The following is a 22,457-nucleotide window of genomic DNA, read 5'->3' as shown; positions in this document are numbered from 1 at the left end:
ATGGAGGCTCCCATGCGAATCACGTCTTCACGACGGGGGGATACCGGTGCACGAGGCGAAGTGCACAGCGCCATCGCCGGATTCCACCTCATCGTCCAGAGATAGAATGGCCAAGAGCGTAGTGTAATCCGTCGAGTCGAGGATCGTGGATACGACTTGACAACTATCTGGGAGTTTATCGAGAGGCAGGTCGACATCGCTCGAGTCCGAACCGTGGGTCGCATCGAAGCAATACTCGAACGGCTCGTTCGAAGCGCAGGGGGCGGAGGGTGACATGTGTCCTGTGGTCGTCGTCATCGATTTCGAGTGTCGAAGGCAATAGGGCCGCCCTCGTGCCATGCTCAGGCATCCATCACGGCTGCACTGGATAGCAGGAATGTTCTGGGCATGGTGGTGACAATACGAGCTGACCCGTACGTTTTTATTGCAGCCCTGCACGACGCAAGGGCGAAGTCTTCCGCCGTGGCCGACGCACAGCTTGTTCTGATAGGCTTGTTTGGTACACGCATGGCGAGCGCAGATGCTCTTCCTACGGTGCTTGGAGCACTTGATACTGTGGGGCATGGCTTCACGGAAGCACAAATGAAAGCAGCACAACTTGGGGCCGCCTGCAAGGGTTTCACAGGGGGGGAGCATCGTGTTTGGGGTTGAGTCGTCCAAAGTAAGTTGAGCAGTGCGCTCGGCAACACCCCCGTCGATGAAAAGCATGGAATCGCGGCCATTTTACACTAGCAACCAATCATGGTTGTCGCCCGATTCGGTCGCCCACCTCGCATCACATCGAACATGACTAGAACTTGATGAAGTATCCAAGGGAAGAGTGTGCATGCGGAGGCGCAACAAACAGAGGACGCTGGCACACCATGCGCTGCCATGGAAAGGCCGCCAGCAAAAACGTATGCACCACCAGCACGAACATCCCACAGGACATGGGCCGCCGCTGGTTTTGGTACGATGCCACCTACTGGCCATGTCGCCTGGACCTATGCCAAAACGTTGACGACGTGCGCTTCCCCCCCCCACCCACGTTTGTTTAGCACACGACCTCGCTACTGTGGTCCGAAATAGTTGAAGGGTACGTACGATAAGTGGAATTTTTCCAAATTTGTCGCAGCAAGTTGTACCACATCGAGAGGCGAGATGTGACATCGCAAGAGTTCTCTTCGTTGATTGGGTAGTTTCGTCTTGAATTCGCGTCGATGAGACACTGGGTCGAACATGTGTGGGGCGTTTGTCCCAAGCGGACCACATTGTCCCACCACCGACAAGGGAAATACTTGTATACTTTTATACTTTATTCACTTTGACGAGCATTGTGTTCTACAGGTAACCGATTTTGGGGAATATTGAATGCACATATGATGTACGGCCGGTGCCCCAGGCAGATGCAAAGAGCGCTAATCCCTGGTGCGTGCTTTGAGTGACGATTCTTGCACTCAATTCACAGTCGCCGTATCCAAAGTGCACTCGAACAATCGAGGACCGATGCGGTGGAAACGCTGTTCCATGCATGGCTTGCAAAAAACCGCATGCATTACAAAGGCGATCGAGAAAATCCATCCAACTACTACACGGTGGCAAGGAGTATAAGCTCCCTCACATGAAATAGCATGCGACGATATCCGACATCAACGGCCTTCAACATAGAGTCCCAATACCTACGAGAGTGTTTGGTCCATGGGACCTGTGACTTGGAGAACACAAGTCACAAGCGAATTTCCCAAGAACAAGGGATGAGGCAATAGACGTGTTATTTTTGGCCTCCTTGATTCGTTTCTGGAGTGACATACAAATACCAAGTTGTTTCTGGATCGAATCAAATAATTTAATCGTTGATTACGAACATTTCGGACAAGAAGACACTTGAACCACGTGACGAATTTGTCATGGTACGAATCCGTTGAAGTAGTCTGAGCGACGAAGGGGCCGTCGGTAGGATGGGAGTCGCACAGCAGAGGGTCCCATCGCCCCCTTTCATGTCGCTGTTGGGACGCACGTGCTGACGACACGCGCATCGCGTTCGTGGGATTTCAGAGACTTGTGTGGCCACTCCAGGACACGCACGTTTCGACCTTGGCATGGCATGATGCCCACGACGTCATGCCGCCATGTCCGTCGCTGCTGCCAGGCGCACCGTTCCTGTGACGGCTCCGACAAAGTGTATGGCTGGGCATGGACAGAGCCCTGAACAATTTTCCAAGAGTCGTCAGCGTCTTTGACGTGGAGGATGGTGGGTGAAGGTCGGGAGGCATCTTCCATATGATATCACGCCGCCGCCGCCGATGGAGGAGAAGCCGAGAAGATTTCGGTGCGACTGCACGGGTTACTGCATCAGTCCCGAGCAAACATGCGCATCGAGGGGTGCCGACACATCGACGACATCCACATGTCAATCGAGTTGGACATCGTCGCACGTGTGCTCGTGCTCGTCGTGCTACGACATAAAAAACGTTGGCTGGTCCACGACGACAAAATCCATTTGGCTGGCGACAGCATCGCCGTCATGGTGGGCGGTGTGCCGGACGAAATCGTTGTTCGTGCGGGTGTCGCATGAGGGGCGGCGCAAGGCCATACTGCACACTTGTCGGACGAGCTGCCCGGTGAACCTCCATCGCCAGATTTTTTACCGAGCCCCGAGTATTGGACCGCACAGCCCGAGACGTCAAACCACTGGAGTGTGCAAGGGATTGCCGCGACGCGTTGGGCGATTGCCGAGGCAGCGCTGTAACAACGCTGCAAACCAGGCAGGAATAGGACGTGCATCGAGACATCCGTCTCCCCTCCATGCACCACCACCACGAACTCGCTGCAATGATGCGTCGCGAACATAACGAGTCGCGGTAGAGGATGGCACGGCTCTAGGGATATGAAATGGCGCTTTCCCTTGTGTCTTGCCGAGGGACCAAGCGGGCATAAAGCGGCTGGGCAGTCGGTCCTTTCGAGTGTGGCGCATGCAGAATGCCAACTTGCGTCCGTTAGCCAGCACACACGTTTCTGTTTTCTCAAACGGCATGGCAAACAACACGCGTGTGAATACAGGTCACCGCGCCAGACGTATCATGGCGTTCCAAGGAACGCGTGGCTTGGCAAGCATGAACGAAAGCCGAGAGCACACATTGCGCACGCCGACTTTGTGTCCATCGGGGGACGCACTCGCGGAAGACGACGGGCGCATGTGCGATCGCGAGTTGTCGTTTTCACAACGTTTCATTCGTTGCGTGGATGCGGTGCTGCCATGCCACGATCCCGAGTGGATGCCACGAAATGGCATCTCCCCAGACTTTGTCGAGAGCGTCTTGCGGCTGTTGTCGCCGAGTGGATGAACCGAGGCGAGCATGGCCCATCGCGGACATGCTTGAATGCAAGCCGCTGGACCAGAATGGCGCGCGCTTTGGGTGAATCCACCAGGATTCAACCGGTCAGCGACTTGGACCAGGGGTCGAACCGACGATCGAACAACGGGCGTCCCCTTGACGACTTGCCTCGAGCGTGTGGTCCAAGCGTTTCTAAACCGCTCGCGCGTTGTTGACGATGGGCCAGCGTGATGGAAGCGTACGATTTTCCACGTCAAGTGTGTCCCAGCTCCACTTGGGTGGTAGCATGCCAGCGCAAGCTAGCTCAAGATTGGGGCGACCAAGTTCTGCGAGGGAATCATGATAACCACCGTGACTCGTTAAGCCATCGAGTTGTAGTGTTTGCGCTACATGTGTTTCGTTGGGCCGCTTGCAAAAACGACTCGCAAATCAACTGCGTCGTCGTCCACCTCGCTTCCAAACCCCCGTCGGCAAAGCAATTCTTCCAACCGTTTGAGCAGCCAGGACGGCACAAAGACATGAGACGAACTTCAAAGTAGCTGCTTGTTTGGCAAGCCGAGCGATGATGCCTTCAACCCTTGCCTGCGTCTTCCTTTGTCGAGAGCACGGCGACGGGTTTGGCAAAGCCATCGGTGTCCCCGGCTGCCACGAGATGGTCTCCATCCCGCAGTCAGCAGCGTCGTGTCGGAGAAAAATCCAACTGGAAGCTTGTGACACTCGCCCGGCACCAACAAAAAAAAATCGAGTTTTCAAGAAAACCCGGCCATGCCCGCGCCACGATGCATGGACCGTAGCATCGAAATGAACACACTAGAGCAGGGAGTTGATCAAACGCCCCATGCAATCTTAACGAACGACTCTCTTCTCCAACGCACGTCTTGGCAATGAATCAACCGACGGAGCTGCGTTACGAAAACATGTCATCGTGGCGTGGAAAGCCAGGCATCGGAAGGTGGTCGTTGTCTGGTCCTCCAAACAATGGGGGGCCACGGGGTTCGCGGCCAGGCTGAGGGCGGAACAAGTTGGAAGGCCCCACTGGGCCGTAGGGGTCGAATCGGGCCCCTGGCACCGGTCCAAATGGACTGCCTCCTAACCGTCCACTAAACAAGGGATGGTCCGGGCCAACTTGCATGCCAGGATCACGGCGGCCAAGGTTGGGATGCGGCGGTGGGCCCAAAAACTCAGGAAACGCATCGCCACCACCAACCTAAAGGTCAACAGGGTCATGCAAACATCAAGTGAGTTCACGTTCAGGTCCACCAAAGCCACGACAAATATGCATCCAAGTCGAACGGAGACCATTCAACAGTCCGTACGTTGGGGTAGAGTGGTGGGGCAGGCGCAGGACGATCCAGCCGAAGGGAGCCGGGGTGTGGACCACTCGGAACATGTGTGCCTGCGTCGCCAGAAGGCGCCTAGTGTCGTAGTAAATACATGTTCATCGCAACAATCAAAGCCTCGCGAAAAATCCGACGTACTGACGGCCGAAAGGCAGAGCTAAACGTGGACCAGAGTCGTCGCAATTGCCCCGATTGCTGCACAGCATCTCCTGCCAGCGAGGACGTTGTGTCTCGAACGTACATGGATGCGCTACGTCCGAGCGCGTCAGTCCGTTTGGAGTTTACCCACGCAGATGCAGGTTTCGTACTCGAGTTCGAGAGAATGCACCACGTCGTCGTTTGCTGCGATATGAATAGCCAAGGTGCGACGGCCGACATAGAGGGCCTAGATTGTGCAGCACATGGAAGTTGAGCACGAGGCTTGTGGACACCAGGAGATCAAGTCTCTCATCCCATCTTCACACTCTGCACGCTTACCTTAAGCGTATACTTTGTCGCTGCGCTGTTCGGGTGGGTGTACTCAAACACAAAGATACCTTGGTCGGAATTCTTGTCCCAATGCGGGGGAAGAAACAGCGACGTGTCGTTTCCCGTGTTGGCGGTATGGACAAAACCTGCATCCGCACGGGGTTGTCAGAATTTGCCTTAGACGGGAGTGCGCACCCGATTCTTGCATCATGAAGTGCACCATCGCCACCAAGGCATCCTGAGGTTGTTTGACCATCACCGCATGGTTCTTCATGCGGAAAACCAGTGCGTCTTCATCGTTGCTCGCGCTCGGGGCAACGGACGAGAGCTCAGCGTCCAAGGCTGCCAGTGCCCCCAACATGTGCGTCTGGACAAGGACATTTGACGTTGTTGAGGTCAATCAAATGAAAATCTCTACCTTGACGATACCATCAGGCAATTTGTCGATTTGGACCTGGAGCTGGTCGCGCTCTCGACGAGCGCGGGCCAGGTGCTCATGCGCATCTTCCATCTTGCAGCTTTTCCCAACTGAACGGTACCTTCACCTGACTCGAGTGGATTGGATAAAAAGGTGACCAATGAGAGGGTGTAATATCCACATTTCGACCAATCCGTGAATAGAAATATCCGGATACATGTAACTTGAAACGGACATAATGTTCTCAAGTTGGCTCGATCTTTACTTCTTAAACCCGACATTGAATTGGACCTTTGACCAGCAACGAAATTCGCGGAATGAAAATGACGAGCGCGAGCGGAACAGAGTCCGCGTCGCCGACGGCGGTGCCGAAACGGGAGCAGAAGGCCAGACTACGTGCGTACCGCGCTCTGAAGAAGGAAATGAAGGAGGGATTGCGGGAGACGCACGCTCAGCTGCAAGCAGAGCTCCAGCAACTTCGAAAACAAAAGCAGCAGGACGGCGGGAAGCTGCCATGGAAAGACGTCGCGCAAGCTCTGTGTGAGGACAAGGTAGAAGTGCTCGCCCAACATCGTGAACTGGTCAAGCAAGTGCGACGCCACGAATCGCTCGTGCAAGCGTTCCATCGATGGGTTCTCTCACGGTTCCTTCCGTCTCAGGTATTTTCATCGACAGCGCTTCGTCCCATTCTGTGCTTTGTTCGTGATTATAATGTAGATTCGAACACTGCCGGACAATCCGATGGAACCATCCTCTTGGCGCCACACTTCATTGACTCGTCACCCTGAATCACGGCATCATGGCATGCTCTGGATGGTGGATCATGTGCAACACAACCACGAACGGCTCTTCCATCTCTACGGATTCTCGCGCGGATCGACAAACAAGGAGCCATTGAACGAGTGCATGTTCACTTACAAAGAAGGGTTTCAATCCATGGTACACCCCTACGTCTGGGCCACCCGTCGTGATTCCATTTCCAGGTGCGCCAAGCCGAATTCGTCGTGCATGCGTCCATCAGCGACATCGATGACCGCATGGGCAACGACTTCATGAAGTTCTGGTACGAGAACACCTCCGATCACCTGCAAATCGCCACAACGGTACGACGGCGCGTGCGCGAAATGTGTTTGCGTTCCAGGTTCCATGAATATCACAGCGATAAACTCTTGTAGCGGGTGGACGAAGCTGCTCCAGGCGTGTTTTTGAACGAAACTGTGCAAGGGTATGCGATATCGGCAAAAATTCAGTTGGATGCGAATCGTCTCCTGTGCTTTATCCAAGCAGTCACGGACGAAGATGAAGGGGAGTGGCCGGTCCATCGCGTGTCGCAGCCACACAACCGCATCGTGCTGGTCCTGTTCCACCAAGTCGGGCCGACCACGACGATCATTCAGTCGCTGTACCTGTTTCAGAGTAGTATTCCCGAGCCAGTGGACGTTTTGCTCGACAAGGTCGGGCTCACGCCGCGAGTTGAGACCCTCCTGACCACGCGCCCCCACCATGTGAAAGAGTACTGTGTGGAAGACCTCAAATGCAGACTGTACAACCAACACATGCGGTCAGATCAAGCGACCAGTATGCTCGTGTACCGAGATCGATGGCGAAGTGTATTCCGCGGTGTCCACTTCTTGACCTGAAATACAAGTTGGTCCAGTTGTTGCTTTATGTTGTCGCTGCTGCCACTCTGATTTTATTTACATAGCGCGAACGACGATTGCAGTTTGATGCTAACAAGCGCGAGGGCCACGATGCTGTTTAGGGATCCTTGCGGCATGGGATACGACAGCGAGTCGGATTTTTTAGTCCCGTGGACTACGTTGAAAGTCCGACTTTTCGCCGACATGTCGTCTTCCGAACAAGACAAGGACTTCTTCCCAGCTCTTGCACTCGCAACCCCCTCTCACGACACTGAACTACCACGATTAAAGCTGCATGACCTAGTCTCACTCAATCCACATGAAAAAACCAACGCACAACCGCGCTGTCGCAGGTCGCATTCAGTGCTAAACTTTCGTATTTTTAACCTGCATGGACCAATTTTCCATGTGCTTCGTAGAAGCATCGTGGCGACATGAATAGATTACAATGCCTCGGACGATGATTCAACGTCCTCGGCCTTGGTTTGGGTTTGCAAGAGGTCCAACTGCGCCCGTAGTGCTGCAAGTTCTTGATTCTTGGCGTGAACGATCAAGTTGAGTTCTTTCACTTTGCGCTCGTACTGGTCAACTTGGATTTTGTTGCTGGAAAAGTCAAACATGGCACTTTGGACGTCCGACGTGCGTCGCTGGAAGCTCATTTTGTACTTGACGCGCTTGGGGGGCATGATTTCTGCGCCTGGGTCATTCGATGACGGCGGCATCGTGCCCGGGACCACCGTCAGCGTCTTCTCGTTCGCAACTTCTTCCCTGGAAAACTCCACGACATGAGACTCCATTTTTTACATCGTTGGGACGTCGCGTACAGTTCAGCAGGTTTTTGGTTGGAGCTAAAGCTCTCAACGAGAAAACCCACAAAAATCGGCAGCAAAATGTTGCTGATCGTGATGCGAAACGTGAAAAAGAACACGAGTGTGTTGGGGCTCTCCGTGACGACGAAGAGTGCGTCCATGATGCTATTCCACCCCGCCAGCGTCGCTTCTTCAAACAGTGTCACCAAGCAGCTGCAAAACACCGTCAGGCAACGATCGCTTCGAGCGCACGACACTTGGTACGTACTTTTCAAACGTGTCCAGGCGGAACTCCTCCTTGTGAATGTACCACGTCGACGCGTTGTCTTTTAACGATTCGGGGAAACGAGCGAGGAGTTGGCCGTAATTGGCTTGCGCCTTCATCAAGAAAGGGTTCAATTCAACGAGGTTGGAAAGCATAACCGATGCAAATTTTTCACATGACTGTGTTTGCGCGCGCAAGAACAGGTCGACCGCGACGTACCAGGATGGCGAAAACATACACGACGCTCAGGATCACCAAAAAAAGCTGCCCGATGAGGGGAATGATGCGGTTCTACAGCACAGCCAGCGATGAAAATCCCGCAGGGTTCACACCACGATACCAACATGCGACAAAGGGTGTGCATGAATTATGTATTCGTACCATTGTCCAGAGAATGTTGTGAAAGGGAGGAATCAAATTCAAGACCTTGAGGACACGCAAGGACCGAATCGCGAGCGCCAGGTCATAAAACACGACCGGGAACGCCGGGATGAGCGACGTCATGGCGTAAAAGAGCCACCCGACGGTGGCCACGACAATGTCAAACTTGCAAAAAGGTCGGTTGAAAAATTCTACCCATGAATCGATTCAACGAAAAATGAGCGGCATCGGAAAAACGTCATCGATGACGTACCCACCGACCCAAATGCAAAGAGTTTGAGCGCAATTTCCACCGTGAACAGCGAGAGAAGTCCCATCCCGACCAGGCGCCACGTATGGTTGAGCGAATTCGTCAGCGCATAGTTGTTGACTTGGGTGGCTTGCACGACGGACAAGCAGATCAAAAACCCCACAAACACTTCCATGTAGATCACGGGGTACCCCCACACGGTTGTCTGGGCCAGCAAGACGTTGCGCGTTTTGTTTTGCCACTTCTTCATGCCTATTTCTCATGGCATATTACCACGTGAAAAAAGAAAACTTTGCATTCGAGGGACGATAGATGGCGCATCGAAACCTTGCTGCCCTCGCCCATGAAACTGCACCCACAAAAATGTTGTCGGTTCATTCGATCGCCACACACACGATCCCAAACACAATCCAGCCCGCACAACAAATGCGCATAAACAACGACGAACGCGGTCTCCGAGTACGAGACTGTCCTCCATCCATCGTGCAAGTGCTTGTCGACATTCGCCGACCACCGCACGACACCTCACCTTGTATGAACAACGACTGCCGCCGTTGGCGCCGCGTGACCGTCGCGTTCACAAGCACCGAGCTGAGTTGGATAAACTGAGTCAAGTTGACTTCGTTGGTTTGATTCATGTCGGACGAGTAAAACACGACCTTGGCTTCCTCGGCCGTCCAAGTTGGCTTCAAGTACCTGTCACGACAATGTTCTTTTTCGTGTGTGTCGAGGGACGGCGTACCGACACACGGCCAGCCACGCGTCGAGTGTGACTGTGCGCTGGATGGCATCGTCCAACAGGTCGTCCGAGAGCAAGTCGAACGCTTTGTTGAGCGCGATCTTGCGCTTTTGCAAACGCTTGTACAACATCTTTTCCGTGTTGCGCTTGTAACGACGGTACGACACGGCGATCGTGAGTTTGACCAAGAAAAAGTTGGTGAACAACACAAACACGACAAAGTACAACGCGCTCCACTGCGATCGAATGTAGTACGGCAGCATCACCTACAACAACCACAAAGCAGGTCGGCCACGTGAGTACGCCGACGGACGAAGCGTTCAAGCACCATCACTCGACACGTGGTAAAATCAACTCGAGTGCCTCGGAAAGTCAAGCACTCGTTTGGACAATGTCAAACCGCAACGAGCACGCCGAGTCAGCAACGTCGACCCACCAGCATCCCTCGCCATGTCCATTCATTCCACTCGACACAATCACAAACACATCCCATCGACCACGTCACCCACAAACAGCCGCGGCACCATCCGTGCGCACCCACTGCTGTGCATGCCAAACGTGCCCACTTCGGCAGACCCATCCACGCAGACGCAACGGCCGGTTTGCTCGGAGCGATGGATCGCCCCTTTCATAAACCACGGACGTGCATTTCACCAACGACCCCACGATCGACGATTTCTTTTTTTGTGCAAGACGGCGATGGCAGCAACTACGTGTTTACAGCCCATGCCAGCACCGCTCCACGCCGTGGTCATTGAGACATCAAATGCATCCTGGAGCGAAGAATAACACGCGATCGAAACATCAACCTGCACATGCACGGCACCACGAGCACATTCACCAGACATATCGCCGCAACTCAACGACCACACTCGACGTACGATCTCCGAACGATGCTACCATTTCTCGGCGCCACCCGATGCAAATTCACACTCGACGCAACCATCGTCATCACCCCGTACGTTGTCCGATGCAAGCGCACGACCGACGACAACCCACCAACCGACAAAAGCATTCGAACGAGCCGTACCGACATCATGACAGGCAGACAGGACTGGATCAGGAGCATGTTGTACAACGAGTCACCGAGGGTCGCGAAATACGGGACGTTGAGGATCACGCTCGAGTCGGCGAAGAGGAGGAAGCCCATGAGCCCAAAGAAGAGCACGACACACAGCGTCAGGGCGAGGATGACCGCGACGTCGTTGAGGGCGCGCAGGAAGCTCGCAAACACAATGCGGATATTCCGACGGCGGGCAATCACCATAAACGGTCTAAACATGCGCGTGTACCGCGGCTGGCCGACGGAAATTCCCGCCAAGTACAACGCGATGTCGGCAAACGTAAGCGCCAGGAGCACAAATCTACATGGAGAATATTCAGCATGTACCCGTGGGTGCGTGCCACGATCTTAGCAAAACATCGCAGCACCCCACGTGAACACAACCGCATCCATGTAATCAACGGAGCAAAACGTGGCACGCCGTCGTACCGCAACGTAGCCCACGGCTCACGCTTCCGGAAATTGGCCTTGGTCTTGTCCGAGCTCATGGCATAGAGGCAATATACGTCCATGGAGAACCCAGCCAAACAGACGAGTTCCATCTACACATGTTTATCTTGATCGTCGTCGAGCCACCGTCGACGCACGCACCAGAAGCCACGTCGTCCACCCACTGGACGAGGTCGTCTCGACAAATGCGAGCGCGCAGCACCCGATCCCGACGAAATTGAACAGGTACTGATACCACGTCGAGTGAAACCACCGGACCATGCGAAGTGCTTGCGCGTCGATGCGGTAACCAATCTTGCGGCCGTGGATGCCGTCCTCGATGAAGGCGGCGGCAACCATGTACTTGTCGACTTCGGTCCACGTCGCTTTCGAGTCGTGTGTGACGGGCGAGTACAACACGTACGACAGCGACAGACTCCGGGACAGGTCGTGTTGCGTGCGCGGAAACTCTTTGTCGTCCATGAACTTGAGTATTTCAATCGCTTCGTCGTTGTCGTCGGCCATTTGTTGCGCCGTGTTGTCGGACGCGTCGATCTCCATGAGATGCTTCCACTTGTCCTGGTTCTCCTTGACCGAGTTCGACACCTCGATTTGCAAATGTGGAGGCAGCAACGGCGTGGCCTCGGACACGTGTGACCTGGGCGTCCACGGCAACGCGCCAGAGTCGTCGCCCTCTTCGGGGACTCCTCGTCGTCCGCGGAGATGCGTGCCGCGATCGTCGTCCATGGCTTGGCGCGGTGGAATTGTGCTGTGGCGTTGTGGTGGGCAACGTACAGTAATATAAATATATATATATATATTTTTTGATGTGCATACAAATTCCAAATGCAATGTTTATATTTCTCTCCACGTCGGGATAGATACAAATCGACGCCGCGGATTTTACGTACGTATTCAATCTTAGAGGTCGTGCGTTGCCCGCGGTATACAAAAACCCCGTGTTTGCAGCGTTTGAAATCGCTTGTCGATATTTGTTTTCAAAGGTTTGATGCCGCTCAAACTGGGAGTGGCATCGCAAACGTCATTACATCGCCTGCCCTGCTCATGGACAAGTCCCGCGTACAGTAACTCGCCTTGCATCGTGCAAGCGCTGCGGGTGCGCGAGCCTTCCCACGCTACAAGGAGCTCCCTGGGTTGAGCGGCCTGCGACGGTGTGACCGCGATGCTCCTTGATTTGGAGCCATGGCCCACACGCCGCCATCTCCACACGACAACGACTGGAGGGGCGGCGGAGACGCCAAGCAGAGATGTAGACATTTCGTGCGATCTTTTTATGTGTGTGGATGCCGCCACCCACACACACCATGGAACGAATGCAATGGCTCCGTCGCGGCACGAAGGTCCCCCCCCTGCGGACTTGGTTCATGGTAACCAGGATCGTTGAGACCGATGTCGTCGCATCTATGTGCTTGCGCGATCGCCCCAGCAGCATCTCTCGTGCCCGCACGCTGCTGGACGACGCTCCCTTTATCCGCAACGGGTACCACCTCGTTGGAACGAATCGTTCGTTTTGCCAGGGCGCTGCGTCGCGGGGATGTTGATGACGTAAAGAGGAAGACATATTGTAGAGGCGCTGCCGTATCGTTTCCCACGCGTTCGAGAAACGTCAGCAATGGATGGATGTTGCATTCATTCCGTTGCATCGTCCAACGCGACGGCAGCCGCACACGGTTGGGTCAAAGCCCCTTTGAAAATGCCCAGAGCATGGCTCGTTGAAACAAAGGCCATCATCACACTACCTTGAATCACAAAGTCGAGGCAGAGCTGCGACTAGTCGATCGCGTCACTTGATGCCTTGCGGAGCTGCCTTCGTCATGGGGGGTGGGTGCGATCGCATGGCGGACAGAATTCATTGCACGAACGACTCCTGTCGATCTGCGCGTCGTTCACGTCGGTACATCGCTTGCGGTCAACGAGGGCTGCGAGACCATCGTAGTCGACACGGCCCACTTTTCGTCGGTTGGATGGCACACACCGAGAACGGAACGCCATGAACGGGATGAATTCGTGCGATATCGATCGAAAACGGATCGAATGTCCAACCACTAAGACGACGACGCTGCCAACAAAATGCACTGGGTGCATGTGGACGACGCCAGGGAAGCACCGTTGAGCGGCGACGAAACATGCATATCGTGCATCTCGAGCCATGCCACACAATCTTATACAAGTTCTGTCCGCCGCAACAATGGCTTCACCACCGAGCTTGCTTGGTTTCACGATGGTCGCGTTGACCATGACCACAAGTCTGTTCCAGCTAGCGCAAGGTATCGGCGACCGCACCCACCGATGCAGACGCGATATCCAACACGAACTTGCTTCTTCTCGAGCAAGGTCGTGTTCGATATCGTAAATTCAGCGGCGGGCAATCGAATCAAATCTTTCCCGCCGCCACTCCCTTGCATGGACAACCCACATTTCCTTTCGCTGTGAAATGCATCATGGGCGACGATCCATTCGGATTGGGGAATGGCCATGACGGGCCCAACATGCACGATCTGCGGGCATTCCCCCATCTGCTCCAAGTGGTCGCATGTTGCACGGGGATGACGGCAACACTCCTCGCGACCACAAGTATAGCGACCCCACTCCCTTCGTAGCCTGTGTCGATGGTTCAAAGCTGTCGATCGCAAGTCGATGCGCGATAGCTCGCCCGCCAAAACAAATCGATCTCTCCACGCGAACGTTGTAGCCAGCGCTGCCATCGTCCATGGCCATCTCATCGCCATGACGACGAGGGGAAGCGAATGATTCATTGTACCGAGCGTGGCCGAGTTGCAATTGTTCCATGGGTTTTGTAGCCTTCGACTGAACGGTTGCTCTGGTGAGACCCGTATTTTTTGCAATGTTTCCAAGGCTCAGCCCATCAATGTGGCTTAACAAGATGCCGCAATATTCAGGTGCTTCTTTCCAGGATTCGATCGTTCATGAGCTGGATGCGCCACCATACCACGAAGCAATGGAGACTTCAGCGCAAAACAAATTGTGATGTACCGCGATATAATGTATTCAATGTTTACATGCCAATTTTTGTAAAATCGGATGAAAATTTTTGACATATTTGACCTATCGATGTTTGATTTCACGACGATTATGGCGCGCTAATCATACAATTATTCAAACGTCGTGAGTCATTGTTTGCTATCCTGAGTACAAATTTCTCGTCGCGGATGCAAATTTGTGTTGTCGAAATTGAAAAAAAATTTGCCCACCGTTTGAAAACGTTTGACACCAAGACTTAAGCCAGGATGCCGAGGATTGCCATGGACACCAGCGCAACACCCGCCGGAACAGCATTCGATGGCTTGGGGGTTGTCGTGGGTGTGCACAGCTTGGTGTAGGGTGTGGCGTCATTGATGACCTTGCCGTCCGCTGTGCAGTTGGGCAAAGCCGCAGCCGCCGTCGTGATGGCTCCGATACACGGTGTGTTGCAAATGACGGTGGCCGACTGGTTGAGCAGTCCCTGGAGGGTCGTGGTCGCTGGGATGCCGGTGGCCGATGCACACGCAGCAGGCACGGGTGACACGAACATCTGGCCCGCCGTGATCAACTGGTTGGGCGAACACGCCCCGCCATTCGTACTGCCAACGGCGCAAATGGTCGCGGCCATCGTGGTCATGGTTTCCTTTTGGCTCTTTCCATCGAGTGTGCAGTCGGGAAACGACTTGATCCAAGCATCCAAGTTGGCCGTGCATGACGGGGTCGAGCAAAAGAGCGTGATCTTGGCAGCGCTTGTTGGTACAAGCTCCATCATCGACGACGCGTTGCCGACCGTGCTGGTGCAGTTGGCCCACGGAGCGGCCATCGACGTTTCCACGATGACCGAGGCTTGCTCCGAGGTGCAAGCGGCGCCATGAACAACTTCCGAGGTGGTCGCAAGGACGGTGGCGAGGGCTAGGAGCAACTGCATCTTGACGGAGCAGATTCGGGAATGGCCGCACGTCGGGCCCGTCATGGCAGACGTGCCACCACCGTTCACAAGATTCGTTCCAAACTTACTCCCCAATCCGACGGGGCCACCGCCCGTTTTGCACTTCATCGAAACGGACAAGGCGTTGTCGAAGCAAACATGGCGGCAATGGCGTTTTCTGTCCCCGAACTGCTTGAAAGCGCCAGGGGGGGGGTCAGCCTGCCGCTGCGATGACTTCAGGTCAGACAGTGCAGACGCAGCATGTTCGCCCGGCACAATGGGATGCCTTAAGTTGTGTCGGTGGCAAGGCAACTCGAACCGGCGCCACGTTAGCGAGCGGTGGGGGGACGAGCGGTTTCGGAGCGATGTTCAACGGCGCTTCAATGCAGCGATCACTGCAGTCGACGACGCAGCGCCGCAGCAGCTGGACCCTGTTCAACGATGTACCGATGTCGACGGACTGTGTCAAAAGCATGAAGAAAATTGTGGCATGGGGGCAAGAAAAGCGCTTGAACACATCGTGGACGCGCCGAAGAGGAAGCCCGCTAGCGTCGTGTACACACTGTCGACGACAAAACGAATGGCCACGATCTCCCACACCGACGACACAAACGTGATTCACAAGGATGGAGAAGGCCACAGGATTCAATCGATGCACATGCCAACACTACAGCACCTGATCCCCTGGCCATGACATCTTGGACGGCATCACGGACATTCCACGCATATTTTGCGATCTATCGATGCAGATATGCTCGATATGAAGAGCTGTGGCCCGTCGATGGTGTCGACCCCAAGTACAAAAGGTTGTGCATTGTCTGAATTTAGCTTTTCTGACCCCCTTCTCGCCATTTCGTGTGGCGGCCATGCTTCAACGACAAATCCACCATCACCCGTTGCTTTATGCTGGGCGAGCCACCTCTCTACAAACACCGCACACCAAACCACGCCTTTCTTGTCGCGACGAATTGAGCCACTGGATCGAACGAGGCGGCGTCTGCACCGCTTTGCATCCCCAACATGAATCACGTCACATCGTGGTAGAGAGTGCTGGGGCACAGCCGTCGTAGCACATGACTTGCCAACCCACTCGCCGGTACAAGTTGCTTTGGTGTCTGTCGTGTGACGGGGTCGGGACAATGCGGCGATGCACAACGGGTGCAGCCATTTGGAAAATGGCGCGCACGATCGACGGATCCAGCGCCGCGCGCTGGTGCATTCGGAACAGCGCTTGGCAAAATGCAGCTTTGACATCCGCGGGCAGGGGCAACGTATGCAGTGGCCGGCCATGGTGTGCTTTGGCCAGCTGGTCCACCGCCTCGGTCGCATCCAACACGATCTCTTGGAGCTGGGCGTTGTTCTGAGCCGCTACGCTGTGACGTGTTTTCAGTGGGGCCGCGGGTGTTGTACCTGTAAAGCGTGGTCGAGTGCCGCGAGAGTCGACTCGCCCATGTGACAGTTTGACATGTCGAGGGCTTGGAGGTTCGTCCAGCGCAAGGCGCGAAATATAGCGGCGGCCCCGACCGCCCCCACGGGGTTCTTGGACAAGTTTAGCCGCACGAGACGACTCTGCGGCGGAGAACACCACGTTTGAACGAACGGCGACGCGTCTGCGAGTCGGCACGCTTTGATGTCGAGCTCGCGCAGCGCCGGACATTGGACCAACACCTACACAGACTCGAGTGACGACGTTCGCATCACGACCTTGCCCACCTCGCGCAGCTCGTCGGTTGTCAGGGTGTACCGCCGTGTGCGCAAGCGCTCCAGGCGATGCCGTGCTGGGACGCATGCAAGGACGTGGACGAGCACCGGGTCTGCCGATACCAAGTCGTCCATGACCAACGCCATCAAGCCCCCGCTCCCTTCGACATCATGGCGGTGCACCAACAACGCCCGATCGATCCATGCCATGCCGCCTTGCGTAGGCACTGACACTGCCACTTGCGCCGCGTTCGACGTGATGACTTCTACAACGGACATGCCGGGAGACACGTGCCACCCGTCGTCCTCTCGCCGCGTGACGGTGGCCGAGATGGCATACAAGCCCGGTGGCACTGGCTCGGCGGCGCAGTCGTTGTCCGCTGCGGCACATGACCGACATGAAAACCCGCGTCGGGGTGGGGTTGTTTGACAGTACCTGTGCACCGACGCACCAAGTGGTTCGAGTTGGCCATCGCGTGCGCTTCCACCAACCCAATGCGCATGCCAGACACGTTCAGCGATTGCAATCGAGAGTACGGCGACTGAAACAGACCTGCCACCAGCCACGCACCCATTTCCACCGTCATCGGGGGCAGCGAGTACGCCAGCGACAAATCGGTCAGCGTGCGATGGTATCTACTCCACGAACGTGACCAACGGCGGCGCACTGGTCGACATCCGACAAAGAACACCACGTCTTCTTCGGCGCATGCACGTACCTCACGGTCGACGCAATCGCAATGACGTCCGTCGAATCGAACGAGTTGTCGCACAGTGACAGGGCCGTCAAGTGGGGGAGCATGGCATGTCGTGTGGCATGCATGGGCGCAAGCATGGCCAAGAATGTTGCCAGGAGATGTCGAGACCACGATGACAGCATCTTGTCGAGGCTAATGGCCGTCAACATGGTGAACGTCCCGAGCATCGTCACAACTACAAACGGCACGTGAGCTCCGACACATGGGCAGGACCAACGCACGATTTGGAGCGACTCGCTTGGCTCGAACGTGTATACCAGTCAAATACGGCTCCAGCACGTGCAGCCCGGCCATGGCGGTGGCATGATGGCCATCGACGTGCAGTCGGATGCGTCGAGGGCGTGGTGTTGCGGTGCACCACGCATCTCGCCATAAAGTTGCCAAGGACTCTAGGGCAGGGGCGCTTTGGACCCCGACGAGGCTCCATTCGAGGCACGGGCAATGTTCAAAGCAGTCACTCAAGGCGCGGACGAGCTCGGCAAGTTCCAACGTAGAGTACGCCGTGCCGGGATGAGTCACATGCACGCAGACAGTCGAATGCCGGCGTGGGATGGCAGTAAGAGAGGCGACGATGCCACGGACGGTTGTTTCGGTCACGCTGGCGGCGACCAAAGCGACGTGCAGCACGCCACTCGACCTTGGATCGATCGCCCACTCCATGCCGTTTCGCGTGGCTCGCCGCAAAAAGTGTGCCTCCCATACTTTATGTCTTGGGTTACGACAGTTGCATGACGCGGCATCGTCGGCATCGCGCCTTCGACGCTACCCCAGGCCCTTCCGTTGGCTCTGGAGGCCACTGAGTTCACACAGACTCGACGGACTGCGCGGTCAGCCTTGGCAATGATGACTTGGCCTTCCCTCCTGACTCAATCGAGTTGTTTGCCGCCATCCGCTGCCGCGTTCACGCTACCATCGGAGCTGGCCTAGTGGCGTGTTCGCAGCCCAAGGTCTGCGGTCAGCCACCAGGAGAGCTCAAACGCAATCGCAGTTGAGATCTACGCTTCAGCGCTTCCACGACAATAACCTGGCGATCGAACCGACCTGCCGCACAAACCCCCAGCCTCATTCGACAACAACCATCCGTACGCCCAAACATCGGTGGCCGAGTTCAACAAGCAAGCGGTGGGCCCATCGTTCGAGTGCGGAACGCACTGCGGCCGCACTATCCTGGCGTGAACGCCGTCCAAGCGTCGTCGTTGGACTGGACGGCAGGTTCGTGCGTGCCGACTGAGGTACGTCACCAAGGCAACGGCGAAGCCTACGCGGCCGTGGGGGTCGCGGCGCTCTGTACCCCGACATGTGCGCTTGTGCACTAATCGGAGTAACAGGTAGCGAGCTGTTCGTTTGAGGGCGGTAACCAGGGCTGCGAGGGGGCTTCCCCTAGTCCGGCCTCGACTACGTGGCCAGCGGCGTCGTGGACTACCCGTATTCACGGGCTGCTCGGGCGAGTGCAGCAACTCGTGCACCAAGAGATCGCTCAGATCGGGTTCACCGTCCGCGTGTTGGCCTCGCTCAGGACCGCGGTCAGCACCTCGCCCGTGTCGGTGATTGTCTACGCCGGCAATGCGTTGCGGCAAGACTGCCGCAGCAGGGCTACCAGGGCGTACCTCGTCCCGCGTTCTGACCGCCATGATGTCAAGATCCGCCGCTCATGGGGCGCTGGGTGCGGCGTAGGCGAGAACATGCACCGCGGCGGCATCGGCCTGTGTAACGAGGGCTTGGTCCTACCCCAAATCATGGGCACGAAGCCAAGCTCGCTCCGCCACAGCGACCCAAGACCACGATCCGCTAGCCATGACAACAGGGGCCAGCGGCCCCCTCGATTCTCTCTTGTCCTTCCTGCCTGTGCAGCGTCTTTGTCGTCGTGTGCGTCCTCTTGAAGAAATGCTTCTCCCACGCCGCTGCGCCACAAAACCTGTGCGAGTCGACCAGAGTGGTCACCGCGATGCTTGGGACGCCTATGGACTTGCCAGGCAGAGTATGACAAACGCAACGTTGCGGGTCGTGCGGATGCGTCGGCGCGTCTAGCTCCGCCAACCAACGCTTTGATTCCTCGGCGAGAGCAACGCGTCGACTGACGGTGTGGACCAGGATTTGCAATCGTTTGTGGCTCGAACGCGGGTTCGCACATCGCCCTCCGCCATGACTCCGGTGCGCTCCGTCCGGCATTCCTCCGTGGGCAAGCACTCGTCGTGTTGCAGGGGCGATATATCCGAGCGACGCGCCGGAGCGCTGATCGTGCAAGCCGGCGGCGAGCAAGCCAACGCATGTCGCCTTTGACTCAACAACGAACGCGTGCTCGCCAGGGCATTTGTCGGCTGCCATCCATGTTACGCACCTGCTATGCTGGACACTGTGTCAAACGCTTACAGGACAAGGCGCGAGGCTTGTCGCTGCAGAAGACATGGAGAGTTTTCCCAGTTGTACAGCGGACCTGGCAATGTCCTCGAAGCCACTGGCTAGCTTCATGGTGGGGTGTCGCACGCATGAACAAGGCCGCGCGCGCGACCAAAGTACAACGGAAGGGAGGAGTTGAGTCAACAGTGGGTGTGGACGGCGGGAGAGGCGATCGAGAAGGAAGCAGAGGTGCACCGTAGCAACGCGGGCGGCGGGGTTGTCGCCTGAAGGATGCCCCCGCTGCATCCTTCCCACCTGGCCATTCTCGGGGAAGTCGAAGCCCATGATGAACTAGGCCAACAACCATCGGGCACGTATGCGTTGTGACATTTTCAACCGACAGGCCAGGCGCAATGGCCCCGGTCCACTCGTCATCGCAGGGTGCCCGTCGAGTGCATCCGCCGCAACCTGACCGCGTTCCGGGCACAGGTTTCCGGCCGGCCCTTGCACGACATTGCTAAGTCCATGAAAGCGTCGCGTTGTACGGCCCGTGGCGTCGCTGACCTGTAGCCACCATCGGCCACGTCCACCCTCTGCATCCCCTTCTGCAAAGCAAGTGCGATGGCAAGGCCCGGTTGCAGCCTTCGGGATGTACCACGTGGCTCGGTGCTGCTTGGCGCTTGCTGCGCTGGGTTCGAGGTCGATGGGACGTTGGTCACATCATCGAGTCAAGTGCCACGAAATACTCACTCGATGTGGGTACTCTTCGGCGTATTCCGATATATTTTTTTATTTCCCAAATTGTAACTGCGTTCGACATGACCGTGCACCGCCCGTATTTCGGGTCACTTAAGACATTCGAAATCCACTAAAGGCGCTCGAAATCCACTGGGAGGTAGAGTCGCCTGTGTCGACCTCGGCGATGAACGACGTGTTCCCGATCGAAGCATGGCGGCATTTGCCACGGAGCCTTCGAGGGCAGGCCCATGGGCATGGCAAGGTCGTTGCGGCGAGCCGTTGGCAGTCGTTGCACGGGCCGCACTCGAATCCGTCGGGTTGAATATCTGCGACATGTTCACCGGCGTCTTCTGCGACACCTAAAAAGCGGTCGGTCGAAGGGCGGCCCAGCATCCCACAACCGCTGGCGTTCGGTGCGGTGAAACTTTTCCGAGGACCGGGCCACACACGCTTGTGTCCGCGCAGGTTACATCATGACTCGATGGTCGTCACCGCTCATGCCACCGCGGCAAGAACAGCTCCTTGGCGTGCCTGCCGCCGCCGCTTCGCTGGAAGCCAGTGGGCAGTATGTTCAGATTGTGTCGCCGACCGCGTCGTCGCGGTACTCGCTCGCGCTCCTTGCCGGCATCACCATCATGTTTGGATTTGGCTGTGTGTGTGCGATCGTTCTCGGTGTGGCCATCAGCGGCACCCTTCGCATACAACCGACCGACCCCCCGCACGTCGTCGCTGCTCCCAAAGACCTTACACTGCCATGGCACCATGCATTTCGCTTTGCCTCGGCATTTTCGTGCAATGCGTATCTTGTCCAAGCGATCGTGTGCCTCGCCATCGCGATGGTGGTGGCGTCGTGTCCGTCCGTCGTCGTCATTCCGCGCTCCAAAGTCGCGTTCGCGCTGTACCTCGCAATCTTCATCGCATCGGTGGGGTCGGCGGTAATCGGGTTCAGCTCGGTCACGTTGGCGAACGAATGGCTCTTGGTCAAGTTTGTGCCGGCCACGGCTGGCGGGAACAAGGAGACTGCCGTCGCGCACGGCTACCACTACGCGCTGTGCGCCTCGCAGTATTGCGCGGCAAATGCGTCCAGCTTGCCGACGCTGTACTCGAACCTGGGTGTGGTGGCGAATTCGAGCGCCGTGTCGTCGAGCCAGACGATCGGTGACGTGTGCGCCATCGCCGGGCCGTCCTCGTGGCCCGACAGGTTTCTCCGCGCCTGTTTGGCTTGCACCGGGCGGGACGTTGCCGACGACAGCCTGTTGAACTGGTCCACCAACGTGTGCCAACCACTGACGGCACCAAACGTCACAGCGATCTTTTGCACACGCGTGCTCACAGCCCAGGACGTGAACCTGCCTGAACTTGCCAACTTTACAACACCCTACAAATCGTGTCGGCGGCCGCTCTTGAACGCATGGACGTATTACGCCAAGCGCGTCGCGGGCGGAAGCACGATCCTGGCCACTGCCACGTTGTTATTTATGGCTGCGTTTTGCCGACGCCCGCAAAAGCATGGGCTGGTCGTCATGGCCCCTCCTATTCCCATCATGGGCTCCGCGATACCGCCATGCAGTGCACGCGCCGAGTAAAACCACCGAGAAACGAGGCTGTAGACAAATCCTAGCGCTGAACGCGATTGCTATTGTGTGGCGCGTTCAATTGGTTTTTCACGACCATGTCGCGCATATTCTGCACACGGTTTCCGCGATATGCACCGCAGCCCAAGTGTGGTTTCATGATTTTGGAGTGTCCCACGAGGAGCATTGACTCGAGGAAGAGGCAGCAGGCACCCCCTTGCCACCCACGGAACCCTGTGCTGTCGTACACCCAACCAGAACACAAGGTCATGCCGGCACGGCATGGGTCCGACTTGAATGCA

The 22,457-nt window shown here is 56.3% G+C and overlaps 7 protein-coding genes across 10 annotated transcripts; 3 read left to right on the top strand and 4 right to left on the bottom strand.

The window, feature by feature from the left end:
• Nucleotides 1–3,666: 3,666 nt before the first annotated feature.
• On the bottom strand, nt 3,667–5,645 carry H310_09623 (hypothetical protein). Its single transcript, XM_008875746.1, has 7 exons — nt 5,541–5,645; nt 5,318–5,489; nt 5,132–5,268; nt 4,963–5,039; nt 4,793–4,904; nt 4,631–4,729; nt 3,667–4,521 (listed from the first exon to the last, which is right to left on the bottom strand). Exons 1-7 carry the CDS (start codon nt 5,631–5,633, stop codon nt 4,222–4,224), a joined length of 990 nt encoding a protein of 329 aa, XP_008873968.1. The 5' UTR covers nt 5,634–5,645; the 3' UTR covers nt 3,667–4,221.
• Nucleotides 5,646–5,851: 206 nt separating this feature from the next.
• On the top strand, nt 5,852–7,204 carry H310_09622 (hypothetical protein). Its single transcript, XM_008875745.1, has 4 exons — nt 5,852–6,199; nt 6,258–6,479; nt 6,524–6,643; nt 6,716–7,204. The coding sequence occupies exons 1-4, from the start codon at nt 5,858–5,860 to the stop codon at nt 7,178–7,180; spliced, it is 1,149 nt and encodes a 382-aa protein (XP_008873967.1). The 5' UTR covers nt 5,852–5,857; the 3' UTR covers nt 7,181–7,204.
• Nucleotides 7,205–7,501: 297 nt separating this feature from the next.
• On the bottom strand, nt 7,502–11,896 carry H310_09621 (hypothetical protein). 3 transcript variants are annotated; one of them, XM_008875743.1, is made up of 11 exons: nt 11,279–11,896; nt 11,117–11,229; nt 10,655–10,988; nt 9,628–9,890; nt 9,415–9,581; nt 8,889–9,137; nt 8,636–8,826; nt 8,474–8,545; nt 8,258–8,367; nt 8,005–8,202; nt 7,502–7,948 (listed from the first exon to the last, which is right to left on the bottom strand). In XM_008875743.1, exons 1-11 carry the CDS (start codon nt 11,861–11,863, stop codon nt 7,624–7,626), a joined length of 2,607 nt encoding a protein of 868 aa, XP_008873965.1. In that variant the 5' UTR covers nt 11,864–11,896; the 3' UTR covers nt 7,502–7,623. The 3 variants fall into 3 exon arrangements, with proteins under 3 accessions (XP_008873965.1, XP_008873964.1, XP_008873966.1); XM_008875742.1 differs by having other exon boundaries at nt 11,117–11,896; XM_008875744.1 differs by having other exon boundaries at nt 7,502–8,202.
• Nucleotides 11,897–14,122: 2,226 nt separating this feature from the next.
• H310_09620 (hypothetical protein) lies at nt 14,123–15,136 on the top strand. The gene has a single exon (XM_008875741.1). It carries the CDS (start codon nt 14,494–14,496, stop codon nt 14,992–14,994), a length of 501 nt encoding a protein of 166 aa, XP_008873963.1. The 5' UTR covers nt 14,123–14,493; the 3' UTR covers nt 14,995–15,136.
• Nucleotides 15,111–18,483, bottom strand: H310_09619. Of its 2 annotated transcripts, XM_008875739.1 has the most exons (6): nt 17,728–18,483; nt 17,468–17,681; nt 17,185–17,384; nt 16,761–17,128; nt 16,458–16,715; nt 15,111–16,407 (listed from the first exon to the last, which is right to left on the bottom strand). In XM_008875739.1, exons 1-6 carry the CDS (start codon nt 18,164–18,166, stop codon nt 16,078–16,080), a joined length of 1,809 nt encoding a protein of 602 aa, XP_008873961.1. In that variant the 5' UTR covers nt 18,167–18,483; the 3' UTR covers nt 15,111–16,077. The 2 variants fall into 2 exon arrangements, with proteins under 2 accessions (XP_008873961.1, XP_008873962.1); XM_008875740.1 differs by having other exon boundaries at nt 15,111–16,715.
• A 1,153-nt stretch (nt 18,484–19,636) lies between these two features.
• On the bottom strand, nt 19,637–20,559 carry H310_09618 (hypothetical protein). Its single transcript, XM_008875738.1, has one exon. It carries the CDS (start codon nt 20,208–20,210, stop codon nt 19,848–19,850), a length of 363 nt encoding a protein of 120 aa, XP_008873960.1. The 5' UTR covers nt 20,211–20,559; the 3' UTR covers nt 19,637–19,847.
• An 80-nt stretch (nt 20,560–20,639) lies between these two features.
• H310_09617 (hypothetical protein) lies at nt 20,640–22,284 on the top strand. The gene has a single exon (XM_008875737.1). The coding sequence runs from the start codon at nt 21,055–21,057 to the stop codon at nt 22,165–22,167; it is 1,113 nt and encodes a 370-aa protein (XP_008873959.1). The 5' UTR covers nt 20,640–21,054; the 3' UTR covers nt 22,168–22,284.
• The last annotated feature ends 173 nt before the right edge of the window (nt 22,285–22,457 follow it).

This window comes from Aphanomyces invadans (genome assembly GCF_000520115.1).
Source record: "Aphanomyces invadans strain NJM9701 unplaced genomic scaffold supercont1.22, whole genome shotgun sequence".
Lineage (NCBI taxonomy): Eukaryota > Oomycota > Saprolegniomycetes > Saprolegniales > Verrucalvaceae > Aphanomyces > Aphanomyces invadans.
The sequence above is the reverse complement of the archived record's forward strand: the minus strand, read 5'-3'. Positions and strand labels throughout refer to the sequence as shown.

What these genes read in the sequence shown, in the direction of transcription:
- H310_09617 (XM_008875737.1), top strand. Translation starts at nt 21,055, where the DNA reads ATGACTCGATGGTCGTCACCGCTCATGCCACCGCGGCAAGAACAGCTC.
- H310_09623 (XM_008875746.1), bottom strand. Translation starts at nt 5,633, where the DNA reads ATGGAAGATGCGCATGAGCACCTGGCCCGCGCTCGTCGAGAGCGCGAC. An exon ending in TGCCTGATGGTATCGTCAAG is followed by an intron (nt 5,490 to 5,540) that starts GTAGAGATTTTC and finishes GTCCTTGTCCAG; the next exon opens with ACGCACATGTTGGGGGCACT. An exon ending in GCTCTGCCTTTCGGCCGTCA is followed by an intron (nt 4,730 to 4,792) that starts GTACGTCGGATT and finishes CTACGACACTAG; the next exon opens with GCGCCTTCTGGCGACGCAGG.
- H310_09622 (XM_008875745.1), top strand. Translation starts at nt 5,858, where the DNA reads ATGAAAATGACGAGCGCGAGCGGAACAGAGTCCGCGTCGCCGACGGCG. An exon ending in CACGGTTCCTTCCGTCTCAG is followed by an intron (nt 6,200 to 6,257) that starts GTATTTTCATCG and finishes ATTATAATGTAG; the next exon opens with ATTCGAACACTGCCGGACAA. An exon ending in AAGAAGGGTTTCAATCCATG is followed by an intron (nt 6,480 to 6,523) that starts GTACACCCCTAC and finishes TTCCATTTCCAG; the next exon opens with GTGCGCCAAGCCGAATTCGT.
- H310_09618 (XM_008875738.1), bottom strand. Translation starts at nt 20,210, where the DNA reads ATGGTTGTTGGCCTAGTTCATCATGGGCTTCGACTTCCCCGAGAATGG.
- H310_09619 (XM_008875739.1), bottom strand. Translation starts at nt 18,166, where the DNA reads ATGGAGTGGGCGATCGATCCAAGGTCGAGTGGCGTGCTGCACGTCGCT. An exon ending in CAAGCGAGTCGCTCCAAATC is followed by an intron (nt 17,682 to 17,727) that starts GTGCGTTGGTCC and finishes TGCCGTTTGTAG; the next exon opens with TTGTGACGATGCTCGGGACG. An exon ending in CAACCGACGAGCTGCGCGAG is followed by an intron (nt 16,716 to 16,760) that starts GTGGGCAAGGTC and finishes GAGTCTGTGTAG; the next exon opens with GTGTTGGTCCAATGTCCGGC.
- H310_09621 (XM_008875743.1), bottom strand. Translation starts at nt 11,863, where the DNA reads ATGGACGACGATCGCGGCACGCATCTCCGCGGACGACGAGGAGTCCCC. An exon ending in CTTTGCATTTGGGTCGGTGG is followed by an intron (nt 8,827 to 8,888) that starts GTACGTCATCGA and finishes ATTCATGGGTAG; the next exon opens with AATTTTTCAACCGACCTTTT. An exon ending in CGCCTGGACACGTTTGAAAA is followed by an intron (nt 8,203 to 8,257) that starts GTACGTACCAAG and finishes GGTGTTTTGCAG; the next exon opens with CTGCTTGGTGACACTGTTTG.
- H310_09620 (XM_008875741.1), top strand. Translation starts at nt 14,494, where the DNA reads ATGACCTTGCCGTCCGCTGTGCAGTTGGGCAAAGCCGCAGCCGCCGTC.